The sequence below is a fragment of the Brassica napus genome, chromosome C7, assembly GCF_020379485.1.
Source record: "Brassica napus cultivar Da-Ae chromosome C7, Da-Ae, whole genome shotgun sequence".
In the NCBI taxonomy this organism is placed as follows: Eukaryota; Viridiplantae; Streptophyta; class Magnoliopsida; order Brassicales; family Brassicaceae; genus Brassica; species Brassica napus.
Window position 1 is genome coordinate 49,198,008 of NC_063450.1, and position 22,481 is coordinate 49,220,488.

Consider the following 22,481-nt stretch of genomic DNA (forward strand, 5'->3'; position numbering starts at 1 on the left):
TTTTGAAAATCTGATATATCTTGGTTGATTCGAGGTTGGAAATGCAGAGTCTATATCAGGCTTGTAAGAAGAAAGACATAATTTATCTTTCTTTCTTTTTTCTTACTTTGTCATGTAGATAGTACGGAACATTGTTAGAAGACGCTCAATTTCTTACCTTTCATTAGGTTCTAATTCTAGTAGGTGCATGCATTAGGTTCTTGATCTTTGAGCTTAAGCTCTCAATGTTCAGATGCTTGTTTCTGTTCCACATGTTAAATTTTCAGTAACAGAACCAAAGAACCAGAACTAGTTGCATCAACTGTGCCACGAAGGTGTGTGAGTTCAGCTTGAGCTTGACAGTAAAAGCTAAGATAATAATTACTTATTGCTTTTCTCCTATATTAAGTCGAGCCATTTATACTTATCTGACAAGTAATGATCAGAAAATTTAAGCAAAAAAAAAAAAAAAAAGTAATGATCAGAATTGTTTATTGTTTTATTCGTGGAAAAAAACACTAACTTTCTACCTAATCCCGAGAAATGAGAATTAACAATGGTAATCTAGTGGATTAAATGGCTGATATAGACAAGAAAAAGAAAGTTGATTAGCATCGAATATCTGGCAATTCAAAGACAAAACCTTTAAGAAATGAATTTAACGATGATGATGTAATTGATAAATATAAAATATTTTTGATGATCAAATTTTTATCTTACATGTTGAAAGTTGGAATTGTTGTGTTCACGTATATTCAACTTTAGATGAATTCATGAACCAAAGTGATATAAAGTTGGGCGGGGAAGTTACTTAATGGTTAAGAAGTTTGGCTTATGATTATCCCACTTTGTGAAGTATGGACTTCTTTATCGATATTGGAGCTGAGAGATGTTTCTTAATGGCCAAGTTCTAACCAAGAAACATAAAAGCCTATATTGAAGAAAAAGTCTCCCAACCAACATTTTGAATTGTTATGAGATAAAGCTTCAAAGATCCTAATCTACGAAATAACAAAAAAAAAATATTGAGAAAAGGTAAAGCCACTCATCAAAATTCCAAAGTGGTGAAAATAAAGCAAGTGAAGACACATACATTATCACATAAAAAGTAGCATACACCAAGAAGTTAGATAAAAAGTTAAGAGAATAAGTTTATCAACTTTTTTCTTTTGTTTTCTCTCTAAGTTTTTTATTTGAAATTTGATCATAATGTACGTGTGAATGTGTATATACCAACAGCAACTTTTTATTAGTTATATATTAAAAATGTCTAATATAAAGTGGCTGAAGCATATGTTATTAAGATATATATAGAGAGAGACAAGCCAGCAAGAAAAATTGAGTACAAACTCACACACACACACAAAAGAATAACTCCAAATTTTTAAACAACAGTAAAAGAGGGAGGGGAAATGAACAAAATGAGCAATACAGTGATAGGATTCTTGAACATCCTAACACTAATCTCCTCCATAGTTATAATAGGATCAGCTCTGTGGATGGGTAGGAGCAAGACAACATGCGAGCATTTCCTTCAGAAGCCACTTCTGGTTTTAGGACTAGCCATCATGGTCTTGTCACTAGCTGGTCTGATAGGAGCATGCTGTGACGTGGCTTGGGTCTTGTGGGTGTACCTCTTCTTCATGGTCTTCATCATAGTTGCGCTCATGGGTTTGACTCTTTTTGGGTTTATTGTAACTAACCATGGTGGTGGTGTGGGTGTGACTGGTAGAGTTTATAAAGAGTTTAAACTTGAAGAGTATCATCCATGGCTTAAGACAAGGGTTATGGATGCTAATTATTGGTTGACTATAAAGACTTGTCTCTTGGGCTCACTCACTTGTTCTAAGCTCTCTTTTTGGACTCCTATTGATTATCTCCAAAAGGACTTGACTCCTCTTCAGGTACTCCTTTTATTTATGTTGTAATTAACATATTACTTATTTCGGATATTAATCACTGTTTTATATATAGTCTGGCTGCTGCAAACCACCGACATCGTGCGTGTACAACACGGAGACGCCGATACAGCAAGAATCGGATTGTTACCGGTGGAACAACGCTGCGACGGTGCTCTGCTACGACTGTGACTCGTGTAGAGCTGGCGTTTTAGAGACGGTGCGGCGCGATTGGCATAAACTATTTATTGTTAACGTCGTCATCGTTCTCTTCCTCATCGCTATTTGCTGCGTTGGTTGCTGCGCGTTTAAAAACGCCAAACGCCCTCAACATTACGGTTTTCCTTACGGACGTTACGGCATGTCCAAGTCTCGACCCGGATGGGATCAGTCTTGGTGAGATTTAAAATATATTCTTTACATCAATGTTTTGTTTACTAATGCAACCAATGATTTTTTGTTTCGTGGAATGTGTAGGGCGAGGTGGTGGCGCGGTGGAGATCGGTATTAGTGAAAAATTATGTAATGTATTTTCGAGTAATGTATTTTCGAGTTAGTGACTCAACTTAAGTCTTAGCCTCTTAATTATAAATACATACTGGATTTTGATCTGCGCTTTCAAAGCGCGGATTTATTATTATTATTTTTTTCAATTGACAAATATTTAGTAAATGTCATATTTTCATATATTTGTGTTTTATTTTATAAAAGACTTAAACTTTTTATCTTTATTTATCGTATTTCATTTTAAATGACTATTTATGTTTAAAAAATTAAACTTTATTTCTTTAATGAATTAAGTTGGTATAACTTTGATAAATTAATTTTATTATGTGGTTAATATTTTAAAAAAAAATTATATACTTTTAAAACAGACTTATACTTTTCAATGAAAAAATTCAATTTTTTTTATGAATGCTTAAATTATATTAAGAAAAGAAAAAAATAATAATTAAGAATAGTTGAAAAAAAAATTATTTGAACTTGGACTCAATGGCCCGAAGGAAAAAAAATGTGAGAATTGGATCTGATTTCTTAATCGGCCCAAATGACCCAAGAGAGATCTGATGTGGGCTGGATCCAAAAAAAATGACCCAATATAGATGTGTTATTAATATTACTTGATTGCCCTTAATGAAACATGCAATGTTAGTAAAGAAAGAGGCAGGTTAAGGTAAAAAGGACAATAGAATCTTGCTTTAATAGTATAGATTGTACAAGAGAGCCTAATTTTCATTTATGATGATGTTGAAAAGAATCAGATTAACAAAGAGATGGTAGCAACGAAACATAGTTAAAAATCGCATAGTACTGCAACATGTTTAATTCAGCATACCATGGCTAAGACATTGATCATGAGTATCATGGTAAAATGGGTTATCTTTGGGCAAGTCATGAGGAGGGCCTTAAGTTGAGGCCCATCTAGGTATAAATTTAGGGTTATTAATAAAACCACGAAACCCTGCCTTGTAGATAACGTCTGCAAACATTTCTCCCAACATCGGAAGCTTCACTGTATGACACTCGTCCATGGCGTAGTATACAATAAGAAGATGGTCGAACTTTGAAAGATACTTACCCGGACGGGGTCGACTCTTGATCAAGAAGAAGAGTGGCCTAAGCTAGTGACTCCCATTGCACATTAAGGAAGGGTGTTTAGCTTAAAGTCTTCCCAAGTGGAAGAGCTTGCGTCATAATTTGTGGCAGTGGAGGTCTGCGTTCGCGCGGCCTCTTCCAATTTTAAAAGTTCAAATTTTGATCAAGAGGTCTAAAAGATTGTCTGGAGCTTAAAATCCTCAGTTTCTACCATACCGAGAGACTGGTGTTTATTTTTGTCAAGCAAAGAGGCTGATGCTAGAATAAGTTCTTATCTCAGATCTAAAGAAAACAAATTTCGTTTCTCTGATTATGAAATGCTTGACAGCTACTTGGTTTGCATGGTTAGTTTGTAATACCAAAATGACTTAATTGTAAGATTTTTTTTTTTGCTAATTTCAATACGATTTGTAACTCTTAAAGCTTGATGAGCTCTCTGTTTAGTATCGGCGACCCAAAGAATGCCAAAAAGTTCTGTGACACATAAGTAAAAGAGTATCAAAAATGAGTTCATTCCCTCATCTCCTTCATCTAATCATTACCCACGAGCTAATTAAGCATTGGAAACATGAAAATCACTTGTTGTAACATGTTATATTCTTTGGCTAAACCATTATCACTTTACCTTGATGGTTTTCACGTTTGAATGACTGTGATTTCTATTTCAGGCTTTGCCAGAGAATATAAAATGTTACAACAAATATGAATCATTCCAACTCCGCAAAATGTGGTTTAGTTCTGGTTCTGACCTATTTGGTTCGTGGCTTTTAAAAAGCTTCCTTGGTTTAGAGAGCAGAGAGACTCAAGAAAAGGAGAAAATGTTTTGTTAACAACTATGCGAAAGTTTTAAATTCGAATAAAAGAAGCCACGAGTAGACAATACTGACATTCCATTAATAAAGTAACATCAGAAATGAACATCAATGAGGATGGTTCAGTTTAAATTACACTCTATTAATTTTTCTTTAAAAAAAATAACTTTAAAGTTTTTAGTTAAACTTTTGTATTTGGACTTCGGTGCATAACGTGCAGTTTTGTCGACATGGAGTGTTTTTATTTATAGAAGAGAGCTAATTGGATAGTCTCTGTAGTCTGCATTGAGATGATACTTTATTATTTGGACCAAACGATGTTGAAATTATTTGAACCAGCTGATGTGCATTATCTAAATTACACTACTACACATGCATAGACGAGAACAATTTGATTTAGGAATTATGATTTTAATTTATATGTTGGAACGATGTTGAAATGTTATATAGTATTTGTGACTGCTAGTGTTTCAAAAAAAAAAAAAAAAAAAATTGTGACTGCTATAAGTAAATCTTAAACCATAGAAAATGGGACATAGTAAAACTGTTCATAATAATTATCAGCTGTACAAACTGTTTGCAGTAAGAAAATGTTTCCATCATATTCACAGGCTCCAATTTAAGGTATCATATTTGTGACTAGATTCAATGACAATGAAATGAATACAATTCATTGCTATATTGTCAGCAACATCAACCAATTAAATTCTGATAAGTCCAATCAATATGTTTTGTAATGAAAACATGAAGTAAGTTCAAACCTCTTTACATTTTGGGTGTGATTTGTGTCTAAGTTAGTGAGAATATATATATTATAGAAAATATCGTAACTTAACTTTATTTATCTCTTTTCTCTTTTATATATTTGTATACTTACTAGATTTAGAAAAAGATAAATATATTCAAAATAACATGGATAAAAACCATAGATGGATCGTTGTGGTTGGGCTAATAATGAATATACTATAGTAATGTTTCAGAACTCTCTGTGCAGAGCAGCCACCAAACCACATAGAAGAAAGGATCTTAGTTCACACATTTGTTTTACTCTATTTCAAACTAATCCGTGGTACTACAAATGTAATTTATTTATTTGGTAATAGTAAAGTTTCATATATCTTTTCTGTATTATTTTAGTTCACTATTACCAAAAAGTCAATCATGCATGTTGTTGATGTTGTATTTATCATAAGGTACATGTACAATTCGGACGCATTCGTTGTATGGTTCTGCCGTGTGTGCAGTATTCATTTTACTATAGAATAATTGCTCTTCTCGCAGATGCGTCCTTTTCAACATTTCAACAAGAGATGAATGTGTACTTAAAGTTCAATTAAGCTCCATAATTGATATGACTCATTTGACGTTATCCTTTTTGGTTTAAACCAGTTTTCTTTCCTCTTTTGGATGAAGCTAAAGCATTTTGTTTTCAAAATTCTTTAACCTAATTACGGATTCATAAGGATTGTGATGCGAGTGTTGGAGACGCGTTGATTTGGAGCCGTAGATGAGTCGTGTGAAATTGAAGTTGTGGAAGGAATCAGGACAGTTTGTTTAACATCACGTGAGGGTACGTGGGGGTGGGGGGAGTGAGCATGTACATACAAAACTGTGTGTTTGGAGCGACTTGAGAAGCAACAAGAGATGCATAGAACATCATTCGGTGAACCATTAAAAATAGCACATCCTTTAAGTTGTTTTGTTACTACCAAAAAACACACGACTATTGCCCATTATTGATTTCATAAAGTATCTCAATTTTGTAAGCATATTAGCCTTTTAAGATTCGAATTATGGTAGACATTAGTTCATTATCATACGTTTAGTATTCAAAACCTTTTGCAGATTGAGCCAAAACCAGATTATTCGTTTTCTTTGTTAATCAAAATTTAAGCACTGTTCCCAATTTTAAGGCTTTTCACAAATGCATACATCAATAAGACAGCCCTTTAATAAATAAACTAGGTGATAACCCGCGCTTTGCACGGGATCAAATTATTATTTTTGGTATTTTTAAGATAAAAACACATAAAGTCTGTTAAATGTGGACATCGGTTTGATTGTATGTTGAATTTTATTGTATTTTACTCCGTTGAAATATAAGAACCATTCGAAAGTCTTATTTATTTTGGTTTGGAGAATGCACAAGTGATGGAGGTTAACGATGAAGAATATTGTAGAAGAAGTCTTATAAATAAAAAGCTCAATTTTATCAAGACGCATAAAGATAAAACTGATAATACGATTTAAATCTATTGCCATAAACTAAGTTTTTGAAATATATTCAAATCCCCTATTCATAATTAACTCAATCACGCATATTAGCAAAATATGCAACCGTCATATACTAAACTTGAAATAACCGAACTGAAGCGTGGTTTATCTTCGTTGATTTCAATAGACGTTCCAACTCGGACCCGACCGGTTCAATATGGTAAACTCACAATCAGAAGTTTCAACTTGGAACTAATAATCGCGTCTGAATATAACTTTTTTTTGGTTTTTACGTGTCTCTCTTAGCCATTCATCGTGTCTCTCTTAGCCATTCATCTACAACAAACTGCACAACACAAGAAAAAAAAGGAGACTCTTCTAGTTTAGTTTGAAAGTTGTGTGTTTATCCTATAGATCATGTACCAATTATCAACTCTGTTGCAAAATCTCCATGATCTCATAAGACTTCGATCCTTTTTGCCTTCGTATGCACCACCTCCATTAATTTATACGTGATAATAAAGAATAAACAGTATGCTTAAAAGAACATATGGTAGGTAAGAGTGTGCTGGCCAGCCATGCAAACGTAAAATTATTATCATTGGTAATGTAAAAATGTTATCATTTGTGTTCGTGAGCTTGACGAAAGAAAGGGGAGAAGAGTTTGTGAGCTGCAGTAGTTTGTAATAACGATAATTCTAAGCTTGACGAAACAATGGGAGAAGAGTTCTCTTTTTGACAGTAATAATCAACAGCTACGCACAAAGATGCAAAAGAAGTCGCCTAGCAAAGCCGATCTAATGAAGAGAAACTTACAGGTTCTCTTCTCCTCTTCAAGACTTCAACAATTGACTAATGGATGCGTTGGATTTCTCACAGGTTCAGTCGAGAAACACAGTTCTTTTCATCTCAGTTTGCGTGACGCTTGTCCACGACTAAAGTCCCCATCTCAAGAACCTCGCCGAGAATAACCTAGATGGATCGTCGTGTAGGTCATGCGAAGAAGGAAGGGGAGACTTCTATGTTCAATAGACTTACGGATGTGTTGGATTTCTCTATTTTTTCTTAAAACATAGCTCTTTTCATCTCAGTTTGCAATTTATAATCCTTTTTGTCTATAAAAATTGTCATCACCTAATGTCTGATGAGATATGTTAAAACCTCGAAGGTGTGAAGAAGATTACAAACTGTTTAGGAAGTGTTTCAATTCTCAGGCTAGTTTATAATCAAAAGCTCGTTAAAAAGATCACACAAAAAAAACGCCAAGATGCTCCAAAAGATGGAAAATAAGGAAACAAATATGTGAGAGTGTCTCTCTAAACGACACGTGCCAATATTGGTGTGAACACATTAACTGCAATGTTCCTCTTTTAATATATAAGGGATACATTAATCATAAACATAACTTATTGGACTTTATTTTAGAAATAAGACAGCCCTTTAATAAATAAATACATTAATCCAAAACATAATTTATTGGACTTTATTTTAGAAATGTAATTATTGCTTGGAAAAGCAGAGAATTAAACTACGTTCATGGGATGGTCCTACGTCTTCAATCATTCAAACCCCCCCTCACCCTCCTCTCTCCCATAAAAACATTTGTCGTGAACACGTCTAATACTAATTACGAACCGAATTTCATTTATTAAAACGTCGAAACTTATTAGTTGCAAGGGATATGAATAGTAAAACTTCATTATTAACAATAGACCCAAAATCAGTTCTTAAATCACCTTTGCGTGTCAACTCCGAACTGGCTTGAACGTTAGTTTTAGGATAACTAACATGAACTAATCCAAATGAAACGGAATCTATAAATTTCTTTTTTTGTTACAACAGCCTTTAGTTAGCACTATATATTTACAAAACAATATTTGATTTGACATTTATTTTATATATGAATTAGTCTAAGTAAAACAAAACACAACGATTTCATCTACTTCATGGCTTTTGGTCTACCACTTGCACGTCACAAAACGATTCCTTTTGTTGTGTCAACTATCCATCAGCATTTTAAAACTTGTATATCATTTGTCATTTTTTATGTGTTTCAAAAAAAAAATGTATACTCTTTACATTTAAACACAAAACAACTATGTATATCCTATTTATGGTTAATGAAATACTCTTTATGATGGAAACATATAGTATACATTATCAACAATATAGCAGACACAAAAGGTTAGTGACGTCCATATCCTGGTAAGTGGAGGGACGTGACTATGATGAACGGTGAACCACTGTGTTTCCTCTAAAACAAGAAGACTAGATTTATGAAATTTTCTTACCAGAATCATTGTTCATCAGAATCAAAAAAGACTGTTCAATAAGAAAATGACTTGTGATGTGGAGCCCATAAGCCATACCTAGTTTGAGCTCTCTTCCGTTTAGGTCTCAGTTCTTTTTATTTAAAATTCTTTTTAAGTTCGAAATTTCACTTCTCCCAATCTCTGTCTCTTCTCTTCCTCCTATGAACAAATAATATTTCAAGAAAATATATAAGCAAATCTCTGAAAGAGAGAGAGAGAGAGAGAGAGAGAGAGAGAGAGAGACTCTATGTGTGATTCTTTTGAGTGATTTGACAGTGCCCATGTTTCTGTATATTGGATAAGGACCCTTTAAAGTTTACTACTTATTATTCAAAAAAATAACTTACTCATTATCTTATCTACTTCACTTGCTTCAAACACAAAACGGTAAGCCTCCTCTTCTTGGTATTATGAAACATTTCATCTTCTCATCTGGGTTTTGATCAAAATTCAATCTTTCTTTGAATAATTCAATTATAAAAAAAAAAAAAGATCCCAGCTTTTGTCTCCTCTGTAATTTTTTTCCTAATAAAAACCCAACAAAGAAATGAGAGTCCTTATCAAAGTCTATCTGTAAATGGCAATGCATTGGACTACTATTACTCTATAAAAGCTTCTAGTGTTCATTCTCTCTTCAAAGCTTTCTCATTGACTGATACACTCTCTTCAACTGAATCCACACACGTAGTCGTTTTAATCCAAACTGTTTTCTTCTTCTTCAGGTGGACTTTTTAACCAAACCCTATATAGATTCCAGTGGCTTCTCACATTACTCATCCCCCACAATTTGAAAAAGTTTCAGTCTTCTAGTAGTGTTCATCATTCATTCTGGAATAGAAAGAGCTCAAGATGGTCTTGTTGATGGTTTACTATTCAAGACGCCGAGCTATGTAAGTTTTTTCAGATCTAAATCACTCTGTACGAATAAGCACAAATAAAAATGATTATTTTATTTCCCCTTCTGGTTAGATCTGCAATGTTCTCAATATCAATTATTTGGCAAGTGTTAATGTGAAAACCATCCTGTAAATTCAAAAAATAAAGCTTTATGGGTGTATGTATACTCTGAGGCTGTAATAAACTTTCCTTGTAGGCTTCATGTTCTGTCTAAATCTTGCATCTTCTCATGATTTTGACTTTTTTTTTTTTTTTTTAATATTCCTTATCAGATTAGCTTTGATGGATTTATAGGCTGCATTAATGGGATTTGATAGATTGTCAATCAAGGAAATATTGTGGCTATGGATTCTCGAGGCGACAGTTCCAGGCTCGGACAGTATCCGACAATGTCTTCTAGGAACATGTCTTCATCTTCCTCAACTGCTTTCTTCTCAGCTAACCAATCTCCTTCAAGATCTCCCAAAATCCACCAAGAACTATCCGAATCAACTCGGTCTGATGCTCATTGTGACAGCTTCGATCCTCTTACCTCCAGCTCTGGCTTTCAAGACCCTGAGCTCGAGTTGCAGCCTCCTCAATCTCAGAATCTTGAACCTGATCATAACGCTTACACACCTTCTAGGTATACTCAGACATCTTCTGCGTCAGTTTCTTACAACAGGGTGAGATGTTGCGACGTGTTCTTGGGGGTGCACGGTCAGAACCCTTCTCTCCTCCGTTTCGTGGACTGGCTCAGAGCCGAGTTGGAGCTTCAAGGGATGAGCTGCTTCATGTCGGACAGATCAAAATGCAGAAGCTCTCGGAAACAGAGGATAATCGAGAAAGCCATGGACGGCGCTTCCTTCGGTGTCATCATCTTAACGACAAAGTCCTTCAAGAGCCCTTACACGATCGAGGAGCTTCGGTTTTTCGCCAACAAGAAGAATCTAGTTCCCGTTTTCTTCGATCTCTCTCGAGAGGACTGTCTCGTGAGAGACATAGTCGAGAAGAGAGGAGACTTGTGGGAGAAGCACGGAGGCGAGCTGTGGGAGTGCTATGGAGGGATTGAGAAAGAGTGGAAAGAGGCGGTTAACGGGCTATCGCGCATGGACGACTGGAAGCTCGAAGCTCGGGAAGGTAACTGGAGAGACTGTGTGTTCAGAACGGTTGAGTTGTTGGCTACGAGGTTGGTTGGGAGGAGAAGCGTGGTCGAGGGGGTGGCGAAATGGCGAGATAAAGCGGAGAAAGAGGAGTTTCCGTATCCGCGGAACGAAAGCTTCGTTGGGAGGAAGAAGGAGCTGTCAGAGCTGGAGTTTGTTTTGTTTGGAGATGGAGAGGATTACTTCGAGTTACCAACGAAGAAAAGGAAGAACAAAGGGAAAGAGAAAGTTGCGTGGAAGGAGTGGGAGAAAGAGATTGAGTTAGTTAAGAAGACGAGGAAGAAGAAGAAGAAGAAGAGATCGATGAAAATCACCTGCGGGAAAGGCGTGGCGTGCGTCTCTGGAGAAGCAGGGATCGGCAAAACCGAGCTGCTTCTCGAGTTTGCATACAGGCATCACCAGAGGTACAAGATGGTTCTCTGGATAGGCGGCGAGAGCCGTTACATCAGGCAGAACTATCTGAATCTTTATCGGTACCTGGACGTCGACGTCGGGGTGGAGAATTGCTCCGATAGAGCGCGGTTCAAGAGCTTCGAAGAGCGAGAGGATGCCGCGGTTTCGAGGATCAGGAGAGAGCTGATGAGGGACATACCCTTCTTGCTTGTTATCGATAACTTGGAGAGCGAGAAGGACTGGTGGGACTCGAAGCTTGTGATGGATCTTCTCCCTAGGTTCGGAGGAGAGACGCATGTTTTGATATCTACGCGTCTCTCCAGAGTTATGTACATGGAGCCGTTGAGACTCCCTTACCTCTCTGCCGCTGAAGCGATGGCATTGATGCAGGGGAACGTTAAGGAGTATCCGGTTCAGGAGATGGATGCGTTGAGAGTGATTGAAGAGAAGCTAGGGAGGTTAACGCTGGGACTAGGTATCGTCGGAGCTATATTGTCAGAGCTTCCTATAAACCCGACCCGGCTTTTGGATACTATAAACAGAATGCCGTTGAGAGAGATGTCCTCGTGTAGTAGTGCCTTGAGAAGAAGGGTGTTTCTGTTGCAGCTGTTTGAAGTGTGTTTTTCGATCTTCGACCACGCGGATGGACCGAGGGGTTTAGCTACTAGACTGGTTGTCGCGAGCGGGTGGTTAGCTCCGGGGCCTGTTCCAGCCTCTCTATTAGCTTTGGCTGCTTATAAACTCCCTGAGAAACATAGAGGATGTCTGTGGAGAAGACTGAGACGAGCTATAAGCTGTGGTTTTGCGTCTTCGAACTCCAAGAGATCAGGAGCTGAAGCTGCTTCTATGTTGCTTAGGTTCAACATCGCTAGAGCTAGTAACGTCAAGCTAGGGTTTGTACAGATACACGAGCTACTGAGACTCTACGCAAGAAATAGAGTGATGGTGAACGAGACTGCTCCCGCGATGGTTAGGGCTGTGATAAACAAAGGCTGGAGCGTTGAAACCGCGGATCAGATATGGGCGGTTTGTTTCCTGCTCTTCGGTTTCAGCAACGAGGCTCCGAGTATTCAGCTGAAGATAACAGAGCTGCTGTTTCTTGTGAAGCAAGTAATCTTGCCTCTAGCGATTAGAACCTTCGTGACGTTTTCGCGGTGCGGTGCAGCCGTGGAGCTGCTCAGGGTCTGCACAAACGCGCTAGAAGCGGCTGACCAAACGCTGGTGAAGCCGGTGGAGAAGTGGCTAGACAAGTCGCTTTGCTGGAGATCTGTTCAGACAAGTGCACAGCTAAACCCTATTCTATGGGAAGAGCTTGCATTAGCTCGAGCCACCGTGCTGGAGACGCGAGCTAAGTTGACTCTACGTGGAGGGCAGTTTGGTGTGGCTGATGATCTTATCAGAAAAGCAATCTTCATCAGAACTTCTATCTCGGGTGAGGATCATCCTGGGACTGTGTCGGCTAGAGAGACATTGAGCAAGTTAACGAGGCTTTCTTCTAATGTTCATAACAGTTCACCGTAATAGAGAGAGATAGGTCTTTAGGGCTATCTTTTGTTGTAAAAGTTAAGAGGTTAGTATCTTGTTTTTTTTCATAATCATTATTTTAGGCATAGGAATTAGATTTATACAGAGGGTTTAGTAATAAAATATAAGTTTCTGCCTGCATCCTAATGTCTTCTTGTCTCTGATGTAAATTAATCAAAAGATTGGTAAAGAAAAGAACAATCAAAAGGAGAATTCAAAGCTTATGAATGTAAAGCAACAATGTTCAGCATGTTCCACAACACTATCACCTAATGCTAGTCTAAATCAAATCTTATGTACCTAGTCTTCACACTTTTTGTTCCATTCTCTATGTTTCTTGTGTCTTGATTATGACTCAGGGAGTACCAACTCCTGCCAAAAGAAGAAAAGAAACAAACTCTATAGTCATGTGACTCGAAAAATTCGAAAAAGGCGGTTTTTGATACTGAGACAAACCTTGTTACAAACAGGACAAGCTTCGCTTCTTTCCATCCATTCAAGAATGCATGCCAGATGAAAATCGTGGCGACATTTCGTGAGCAGTCTTGGGTTCTCTGTTTCATATTCTACAAAAAAAAACAAAAATCAAATGAAGAAGGAAGACATTTAACAAAATGTATGTAACTTTGAATGTACCTTCTAAGCAAATTGGACATTCGTCGATGGTTTCTCGATCTTTTTTCTTTAGATTAATATCACTTTGATCACCAACATGCCATGTTTGCTTCTCTGGAAGAGTGCGTTTAGCTTCTTGGCTCGGATTGCTCTGAGTTGTTGGCGATTTCGACGGATTTCTCGGCGAGAATGATACAGGAAGAGGAGGTTGAAGCGGTGCAGTGTATAGATTAGAGGCCAAGTTTCTATCTACTGATCCAGTAGGTACCACAGAGGAAGGAGAGGTACGAGATAAAGGAACATTCTCATCTATACCTCTTAAATTCTGCATAAAGAACAATAAAACATCAAGAAAACAAAACAAAAATAACAATTTTTTTAGTGAAAAACATTTAGAAAGAAGCTTTACTTCAGGTAGGATAGGGAAACAGCAGCAGCAGCAGCCCATTCTTTAGGTTACAAACCTGACCAAATAAACCAACATTCGTTACTTAAAACTCTCATGATCGAACATGGTAACTGAGAAACCACATTTAAACACTTCAATGTAACTTAGCTTTGCACTAACAAAAGGAGATATTATAAGATTAAAACAATAGAATTGTACCTACATCAATACTCTCAAGCCTTTATAAACTCTTGTGTACTAAAATTTGTTGGACAAGTCATGCAAAATCATATGATCCAATTAAGCTTGATTCAGCTTCAAGTAGGTTTACTATAAACAGAGATACTTTCCAAAAAAAAAATCTAAACCCTAATAAACGAAGAACAGAACAGACACGGAGAGATCATAAAAAGAGACAGTTGAACCAGAAACTAAACAAGTTGCTTAAAACAAAAACAAAAAAAAACACCTTTTTCATAAATCTACCAAACAGAGCAAACCAGTAGAGAAAGAAGAAGAAGCGAACAAACAGAGTTCGTATACCAAAACAAATATAAAGGTACTTATTTTGTAACGTAGAAGAAGAAGAGCAAGTTAGATGACAAAAAAAAAACAGGAGAAAAAACGTTGATCTTATCTTTTTATTAAAAATCCTTACTTTTGTTAGGATCCTGGAAAGCTCTTGATATTTTGTGTTGAATTAGGGAGAGAATGGCTGAGACGACAGAAGCGACTTTATTCAGAGATGAATAAGATCACATTAATTTATTGTTAATCAAACTTTTTTGTATTTATATTCATAAATTCACAAACCATATCGTAAAAGGAAACTCCGGGTTTTTATTCAACTAAAGTAAAAAAGACTTCGTATTCTTTCGGATACAAAGCATGCGAGTTCGAGATAATTGATTTAGAAGCAGTAACAAAAAAAATTCAGGTTAAGTAAATCAGAAAACAGAAAGATATTGGATATGGATCCCAAGATTTAAAACATTATCTACAAAGAAATTAATATAATATCTTGGTGGGCCAAATAATTAGATTAGTGAAATATCTTTCAAAAAATTGTCTAAATATCTAATTTAAAGTTTTGATACATTAGAGCATGTTTAACGGGGATTCTTATGATGGAGTTCTTAGCGGAATATAAGAACCTGTCTCTTAGATATTTGAGAACCGGTTCTTAGTTTTTTTAGTTAAAAGTTAAAAGACGGATTCTTATATTCCGCTAAGAACTTCATCCTAAAAACCCCCATTAAACATGCTTTTAGCATTTAGCGCAAAAACAATCCTCACCTCTTCTTAATACGCTCGGCTCCATCACGGGAACTGCTTATTATATGGTCCCTTAGCCTGATTAAACTCATATATTTGGTGGCATTACTTCACTCTTACGCGACAACACAGTGGTTATTATTAGACATGTATCTTGCATTTGAGCTTAGGCAGGTCGCTGAATCTTCACTCATATCAACAAATATCAAGAAGCTTAGCTTCAAAAAGCTATTGTGTGTCACAAAAAAAAAAAAAAAGAAAACCATGATTCGTACTTGAGATACGCAACGTCGGCACAAAAAAAAAAAAAAAAAAAAAAAAAAAAATACGCAACGTCGGCACAAAGGGGTCCGTTGTCTATATGCATTCATCAGCGAATATATATTGTAAAGAAAGAAAGTACGAAATTTTCAAACACTGAGAATGTGATTAATGGGAGTTCTTACGGCACCTCTAACGGGAGGTTTTCCCGTTAGAGCTCTTAAAATATATATTATATATATATATATATATATATATATATATATATATTATATAGGTATAAATATTTGTGGAGTTCCACAAAAATCGTGAACCCCACAAATACTTATACATATATATACATATACATAATACATATTTTAAGAACTCCAATGGAAAAAACATTCATTGGAGGTGGTCTTAGGAGAGAGATTTTTAGCGTAATTTAAGAACCGGTTCTTAACTTTAACAAAAAAAATAAGTATTTAAGAACAGGTTCTTAACATTTTTCTTTGTTAAAGTTAATAACCAGTTCTTAAATTAAGGTGAGAACTCTATCTCTAAGAACTCCAATTAATCATGCTCTAGTCTACGTGTATAAGTAGAATTTTTGATAGATTTTTGTCCATAGAAATCCATGAAAATTTTCAACCAACGAAAACAAAAAAAAAATTTGATCATATGGAGCTGACGGTGATTTCCTACGAATTTGCCCTTTAGAAATATCTCATTTTTAGTGAATTGAAAGAACTTCAAAATTTGAAATTGCTTTTGGAGATTCTTTTAGTTAACTACACTAATTCTGTGTTCAGGTGTGTTATGTATGGTAATACGATAAAGGGAATCTAATTGCGTTGTGTCTGGGACAATAGCAATCAAATTTACAAAAAAAGTAAACATTTAGACAAAAAAAAAAAACAAATTAAAAGTCGTCCTACTATGTATTCATCTTGCGAAATAACAATAATTAGCCAAAACAAGAAAACAAAAGAAGACTCGCAAATACCAAGTCTAAACTCTTCTCACAGTGTTCGGGATTCGATACAGCCATTGTGGGAGAACGAACGGGATAAGGTCTACTTGTTCGGTGTATGCATTTTTGAGAGAAATAATAGCTCTCGGGTCGTGAGCGGGAATCATAGTGCGACCGCCGCTTGTAAGTTGGAACCAATTACAGATCACAGACTTACCGTTGTGTAAGTTAATATATAGCAAGCTTTTTTGTTCCGTGCTCCAAAAATAGGCTGTTTTTGCATCAAAGGGGTTTATTGTCATCGAAGAATAGTCGAAACCGGTCAAGATAGAACCTGGGGAGATTTCAGATATTAGTTGCCATCCCTCGCTCTGGAGCCTCCATACACACAACTTCTCTTCTAGGCTTCCATCCACTTTGGTTGCATAGACTATGTTCATATACATGAGAAACCCATGACAAGGTGTACAAGATCTTTTGAATTTGGTAGTTCTTCCTAAATCAGGAAAAGGCGAAACACGACATCGATCAGAACCCGTGCTATTAGTATAGAAATCCATGGATAATACAACTTATTGATAGTCATTGTTCCGGGCGAGCCAGTGAAGGTTACCGTTCAAGCTAATCGAATTTTGACAGTAATAATAGTTGGAAAAGGAAGTATCCAGACTCCACAGGCCTGTCTCAGATGAATATATCAGACAACTTAACTTTGTGTCACTCCACTTTTGATTAAAGACAACAACTGTGGGCCTGTTTGTTTCTCCATCTGGATGAAGATAAGAGTTTTGTTTGTTTAAGCACTAAAAGTGCAACTCATTTAGATGGATCATCCGGATGACTTTTGGAAATTTAGGCTTAATTTTAAAGTCCATTCAGCTGAACCAATTTGGATCATTTGAATGGAGATGGTTCATTCAAAATGATATAATGTCTATTATACCCCTAATGTAATTCACAAATTACAAACCTAAACATAATATCATTTTTGTCACAAACGAAAACTGACAAAACTATAAAAACATTTTTTCCCGTGCTAAAAACTACTTTTTCACGCCAAAACCCCAAAACGCATTTTCCCGCTAAAATTGCAAAAAAATGTTTTTCCGTAAAAATTGCAAAATCGTGTTTTTCCGCAAAAACCGAAAACATGTTTTCATGCCAAAATCACAAAAAAATGTTTTCACGCCAACACCCCAAAATACATTTTTCCGTCAAAACACAAAAAAACACATTTTCCCGCCAAAGTCGCAAACCGTGTTTTACCGCCAAAATTGCAAAAACGTGTTTTCCCGCCAAAACCAAAAAATGTGTTTTCCCGCCAAAACCAAAAAACGTGTTTTCTTGCCAAAACCGAAAATTTGTATTTTCCCGCCAAAACCGAAAAATCTCGTTTTCCCGCGAAAACTGTAAAAATGTGTTCCCGCCAAAAACGCGTTTTCCCGCCAAAACCGCAAAAACGCGTTTTCCCGCCGAAACCGCAAAAACGCGTTTTCCCGCCGAAACCGCAAAAACGCGTTTTCTCGCCGAAACCGCAAAAACGTGTTTTTCCGCCAAAACCACAAAAACGCGTTTTCCCGCCAAAACCGCAAAAACGTGTTTTCCCGCCAAAACCGCAAAAGCATGTTTTCCCGCCAAAATCGCAAAAATGTGTTTTCCTCCACAAACGCAAAAAATGTGTTTTCCCGCCAAAAACGTGTTTTTCCGACAAAACCGCAAAAACGTGTTTTCCCGCCAAAATCGCAAAAATGCGTTTTCCCGCCAAAATCGCAAAAATGTGTTTTCCCGCTAAAATCGCAAAAACGTGGTTCCCTCTATAACCGCAAAAACGTGTTTTCTCGCCAAAAACGTGTTTTCCCGCCAAAACCGCAAAAACTTGTTTTCTCGCCAAAACGAAAAATTTGTATTTTCCCGCCAAAATCGAAAAATATCGTTTTCCCGCCAGAACCGAAAAATCTTGTTTTCCACCAAAACATAAAAAATGTGTTTTCTCGCTAAAACCGAAAAAACTTGTTTTTCCGCCCAAACCGCAAAAAGAAAACTCGTTAATTTTGAAATAATTCTAGTGTAAATATATTAAACTAAATAATTAAATGTAATATAGTTAAAATTAATATTAAACATATGATTAAATCAACACAAAGGTATTTTGGTAGTTTATTTACTAAACTCATTTGAATGGAAATGAAAATAATGAAACAAACATAAGATCCATTTAGATGATTCATCTAGATGAGCTATGTGGATGGACAAACAAACAATCACAAAAATCTGAATGAATCATTTGAATAGATCATACAAATGAATCATTTGGATGGAGATGACAAATGGTGAAACAAACAGCCCCTGTGTAACCCAGAAGGATGCCGTTCTCAACTCGTGTGGCTATTCCGATTGCCAGAAACAAAATTGACTCCTTTCAACCCCTTTAGGAAGAGGATCAATAAATATTTCTACGCATTCATGTGAAACCGGGTTAGCCACATAGAGGGATGACTTCTCCATGATTTTTGACATTGCATAAATCAAGATCCACCCAACATCGGAGTAAGCCACGGCACTTACTTGTACGTATTTGTGGTTCAGGTTCTTGTCGTTTAAGAAAGACTTGATGAAAGAGCCCAGTGGTCGTTTAAGTCCCCAAGTGTCGCATTGGTAGTAGTAATCCACCATCTCTGGGTCTACGTGATCGGTGGAGACATGATGGACATGAGGGACCATGAAGAAGAGGCCGAGTTTTGGTGCAGAGACATGAAAAGGTTACGGAAAAACGGAGACTCTACGATTGATTTCCACTGCTTGCAAACAAGTTTGAAAACTGTGAAGATCTTAATCGGTAATTTTGCAAGTACCAGTGCGCAGATATCATCTGTCAATGAATCCATCTTCTGTCTTAATTTGTTTCAGTTGCACTTTTAGTATTAGTGTTCTTCTCTGTTGCTATGAATTTTCTAAATCATCCAATTTATAAAAGCTTCTTTATTTAAATGGGGGAGATATCATTAGATCTTCTATTAAATATATTTTTATATTAGTGAAGAGATTTAAAGCAACTCAAGAAAAGAGATTTGGTGACAAATGGATGTGATACTTTTCCAAAATAAAAGAAGACAATGAATGTGATGACAAATTAATTTAAATTAAATAAGAAAATTATAGATGTGATGACAAATGGGGTGAAAATTATAAAACACCATTGATAAGATCTAAATAATATTTTTTAAAATATTACTATAGTAAAAGTAATAATGAAAATTAAATGAGCATCTATAATTAATTTAAGAATATTAGATAATAGTTTATGAACCCAACACTACTAAACTGAAGTTCTCAAGTTTGGAATAATCACTTTAATTATTATTTTTGTTTCATTATTTTGAGAATCTTATTTAGATTTTACTAATATATAATGCTTAAATGAGATTTTTAATAAAATTTTAAATGAGAAACTATTCTCATAATCTTTCTAATTTTTTTAATAATTTTTAAAATATCCACTGAAAACATTGGACATGTTTTCAAATGAAATTATTATCCACATTTTAAATATATCGATAACAAAAAAAACATTTTAACAAAAAAAACACATTTTAAATATATAAAACTAAAAAATTAAAATATCTAATTTTAATAATATGTGTATTTTTTTAATATTAGAAGTTTCCGAATTTCTAAAATTTTAATATTAACTTTAACTAAATTAGTATGTTGAGGAGCTTAACTAATACCAATTTAAATAAATGTCAACATATATATATTTTAACCTCTGAATAAAATTCATACTACACATTGTTCAAATTGGAACGTGTCATTTTTAATGTACAACACTAGGATATCTATCTATAATAATAAATGAGATTTTTCTTCATTCTCCTTAAGTCACATCACCATTTAGCATGGGGTATTTTGAGCCAGGTGGCACCTAACAAACCTTCAACGAAACTAAATTTTCCTTCGTTCATTCACTTCACAAAAATTCTCCATTAACTGTTGCCATCACTGCTTCTTTAAAACAAAATCGAAAACATTTTGAATTATCTTCCAATTCATGTATTTCTCAGTTTAAAAATCATTACAAAAACCACAGAATATCAACTGCTCTCCAGAGAGACCTTCGATCCACACAAACCTAAACTTTATTTTCTTCACCTACGTTCATGGACGGTAGAGGCGGCTTATACCGAGATGACAGAAGGTGTAGACGGTGTTTCCTCCACGGCTTCATCCATCCTTCACTCCAGATGCCGGGGATTGAGAATGTCACTGCGACTCTTAAAGCTCCGATTATGCATGTTGGTGGCAAGTATGCTTACGTCATCGTTTGGTAAAATTTTCCGACTCTTAATTTCAAAATCTTTTAGCCTTTCATATTGATTTTCTCTTAACCTCCAATTCAGAAAATGAAGCGCCTACGTTAATTGGATTGGTGAGGATGCCGAATTTGATCCACAGAAAATTTCCATTAAAGTCATACCTTATTGTTCCATTAATGAAAAAACCCTTCAATCCTTGGTGATACAGATGAGGTTAGTATAAGTTCACAATCTCTCCTCAGAAGCAACATAGCATGATATAAAAAAAAAAAGTGGAGGATACTCTCTGAAGCTATAGCCAAGTGTTGTCCAGAGCTAGGTACAGTTATTTCCATTTACCTTTAGATACGATATTGTGTTGAGTAATTTGTAGTTTCTCGATCAGGAAATTTAGGGCTCGATTTGATCGGAATATGAGACTGATGTTTAGAAATTTTGAGAGATAGGTAGTTAGAGTATAGTAGAGGTGATGCAAAGATGGAGTCCTCTGAAATAGAGGCATGACGGATTGTCGCCACTTCCATTAGGGATGGATTGCACTCCTTGGTTGTCCAAATCTGTGAGTCCTTATGTTCCCTTAATCCAAATATTTTTATAATGCTTCTTAATTTGGGAGTGCCGTGATCTTCATTGATTTTGCTATACACATGTTGAATCCCTTTGGGGGCTATGGATACTTTTGTTAGCGAGTCTATAGCTACTGTTAGTACCATCAGTCTAATGGTAAAATTCACCATAAACAAGCATTAATTATTCCAGTTTTGTTTCTTATGCACTCCCCGCAGGAAATGCTATCAATTGAGTTATTATTTAAGCATCTGTTGAACGTAATATTTTAATGTACTTTTGTGCAGAATGGTAGAGATATGGTTGGCCTCATGATCCTGACCCGCATTGTCTCACATGTGGCTCATTCTAAACATGGGAATGCATGTTGCTTACGATGTAAGAACAAAAGAAACTACATAAGATATCTCTTCCACAACTGTGTAGTGAGAACAACTGAGATTATTGTGAGGTAAGGATATATGACTAGGGAAACACCTAGGGGTTTAGGTGATGTAGATAATCCAGAGATTGGAATGAATGCTACTAGAGAAAGCAAAGAAGCTATCGAATAAGAAATCTATGGTTTAGGTATGGTTTTCGTCACATTATGTCATTTGTCACTATTCAGTCCTTTTCTTAGTTATACGACAATTATGAGTTTTTGTGTTCTTTAAGTTCACTGGCTATATATTTCTACTGTAGTATGCCGGAGAAGTGACCAACAGACACGGGCAAAGCTCCGATAATAGTAAGTGTTGCAAAGAAAATGTTAATTACATTGCTCATAATAAAAAAAATTGTCATTGTTTACTTTAGTTTTTAAAGACAGCTGAATTAACGCTTCTTCTATCATGAATATTTAAAAAACTTTAATCTACTGTTTGCTCTACATTTGAAATTAATTATTACTCTCTCATGTACTAACTCCTACCATTAACTTTCCGTTTAGGATAAACCCAAAAAGTTCAAAAAATAAAATCAAATCTTCTATACATATGAACCATAAACCAATAAAATGCATCGCCCCCATTAGTAAAAACTATTTACATTTTCACACAGTAGGACTCAAAAATACATTGACATGGCGTCAAAAGCAAAGGACTCCAAACCTGAGATCTCCTAACATGAGCTCATAAAATTTATTATTAGGCCACGACTCTCAATTTTTAATTGTCAACAACTAATAATTTAATATCGATTGGACTAACAACTAACAAATGAAAAATGAAGCTAATTCAAAAGAGAAAACAACGTCGGCGCCCTAGTATTCAATAAAGTTTAAACTGATTTGGATTTTAATGAGTTTAAACTGATTTTATATGAATTGGGGAATTCATACAGATTTTTGTTAAACCACTGAA

At 35.6% G+C, this 22,481-nt stretch overlaps 3 protein-coding genes, 1 non-coding gene and 1 pseudogene across 7 annotated transcripts; 3 read left to right on the forward strand and 2 right to left on the reverse strand.

Annotated features, from left to right (window-relative positions):
• The first annotated feature begins 1,248 nt into the window (after positions 1–1,248).
• LOC106398116 (tetraspanin-5) lies at positions 1,249–3,869 on the forward strand. Its single transcript, XM_013838714.3, has 3 exons — positions 1,249–1,883; positions 1,954–2,273; positions 2,355–3,869. The coding sequence occupies exons 1-3, from the start codon at positions 1,392–1,394 to the stop codon at positions 2,386–2,388; spliced, it is 846 nt and encodes a 281-aa protein (XP_013694168.1). The 5' UTR covers positions 1,249–1,391; the 3' UTR covers positions 2,389–3,869.
• On the forward strand, positions 3,449–3,611 carry LOC125590924. Its single transcript, XR_007326923.1, has one exon. It is a non-coding gene; the product is annotated as a U1 spliceosomal RNA (small nuclear RNA).
• Positions 3,870–9,050: 5,181 nt separating the features above from the next.
• Positions 9,051–12,989, forward strand: LOC106398068. 2 transcript variants are annotated; one of them, XM_013838672.3, is made up of 3 exons: positions 9,051–9,198; positions 9,534–9,701; positions 9,981–12,989. In XM_013838672.3, exon 3 carries the CDS (start codon positions 10,053–10,055, stop codon positions 12,762–12,764), a length of 2,712 nt encoding a protein of 903 aa, XP_013694126.1. In that variant the 5' UTR covers positions 9,051–9,198; positions 9,534–9,701; positions 9,981–10,052; the 3' UTR covers positions 12,765–12,989. The 2 variants fall into 2 exon arrangements, with proteins under 2 accessions (XP_013694126.1, XP_013694124.1); XM_013838670.3 differs by lacking the exon at positions 9,051–9,198 and having other exon boundaries at positions 9,213–9,701; positions 10,003–12,989.
• Positions 12,919–14,570, reverse strand: LOC106398081 (E3 ubiquitin-protein ligase AIRP1). Of its 3 annotated transcripts, none has more exons than XM_013838684.3 (5): positions 14,429–14,570; positions 13,792–13,846; positions 13,404–13,707; positions 13,224–13,333; positions 12,919–13,139 (listed from the first exon to the last, which is right to left on the reverse strand). In XM_013838684.3, the coding sequence occupies exons 2-5, from the start codon at positions 13,828–13,830 to the stop codon at positions 13,116–13,118; spliced, it is 477 nt and encodes a 158-aa protein (XP_013694138.1). In that variant the 5' UTR covers positions 13,831–13,846; positions 14,429–14,570; the 3' UTR covers positions 12,919–13,115. The 3 variants fall into 3 exon arrangements, with proteins under 3 accessions (XP_013694138.1, XP_013694150.1, XP_013694143.1); XM_013838696.3 differs by lacking the exon at positions 14,429–14,570 and adding an exon at positions 13,990–14,426; XM_013838689.3 differs by lacking the exon at positions 14,429–14,570 and adding an exon at positions 14,240–14,395.
• Positions 14,571–15,727: 1,157 nt separating this feature from the next.
• Positions 15,728–18,931, reverse strand: LOC125590666 (annotated as a pseudogene).
• Positions 18,932–22,481: the final 3,550 nt, after the last annotated feature.

Bases quoted from the DNA above. Each gene is read 5' to 3' on its own strand.
- LOC106398116 (XM_013838714.3), top strand. From the start codon at position 1,392: ATGAACAAAATGAGCAATACAGTGATAGGATTCTTGAACATCCTAACA. The intron at 1,884-1,953 runs GTACTCCTTTTA...TTTTATATATAG, and splicing joins AGGACTTGACTCCTCTTCAG to TCTGGCTGCTGCAAACCACC. The intron at 2,274-2,354 runs GTGAGATTTAAA...TGGAATGTGTAG, and splicing joins CCCGGATGGGATCAGTCTTG to GGCGAGGTGGTGGCGCGGTG.
- LOC106398081 (XM_013838684.3), bottom strand. From the start codon at position 13,830: ATGGGCTGCTGCTGCTGCTGTTTCCCTATCCTACCTGAA. The intron at 13,334-13,403 runs GTACATTCAAAG...TTTTTTTTGTAG, and splicing joins ATGTCCAATTTGCTTAGAAG to AATATGAAACAGAGAACCCA. The intron at 13,140-13,223 runs GTTTGTCTCAGT...TTCTTTTGGCAG, and splicing joins CTTGTCCTGTTTGTAACAAG to GAGTTGGTACTCCCTGAGTC.
- LOC106398068 (XM_013838672.3), top strand. From the start codon at position 10,053: ATGGATTCTCGAGGCGACAGTTCCAGGCTCGGACAGTATCCGACAATG.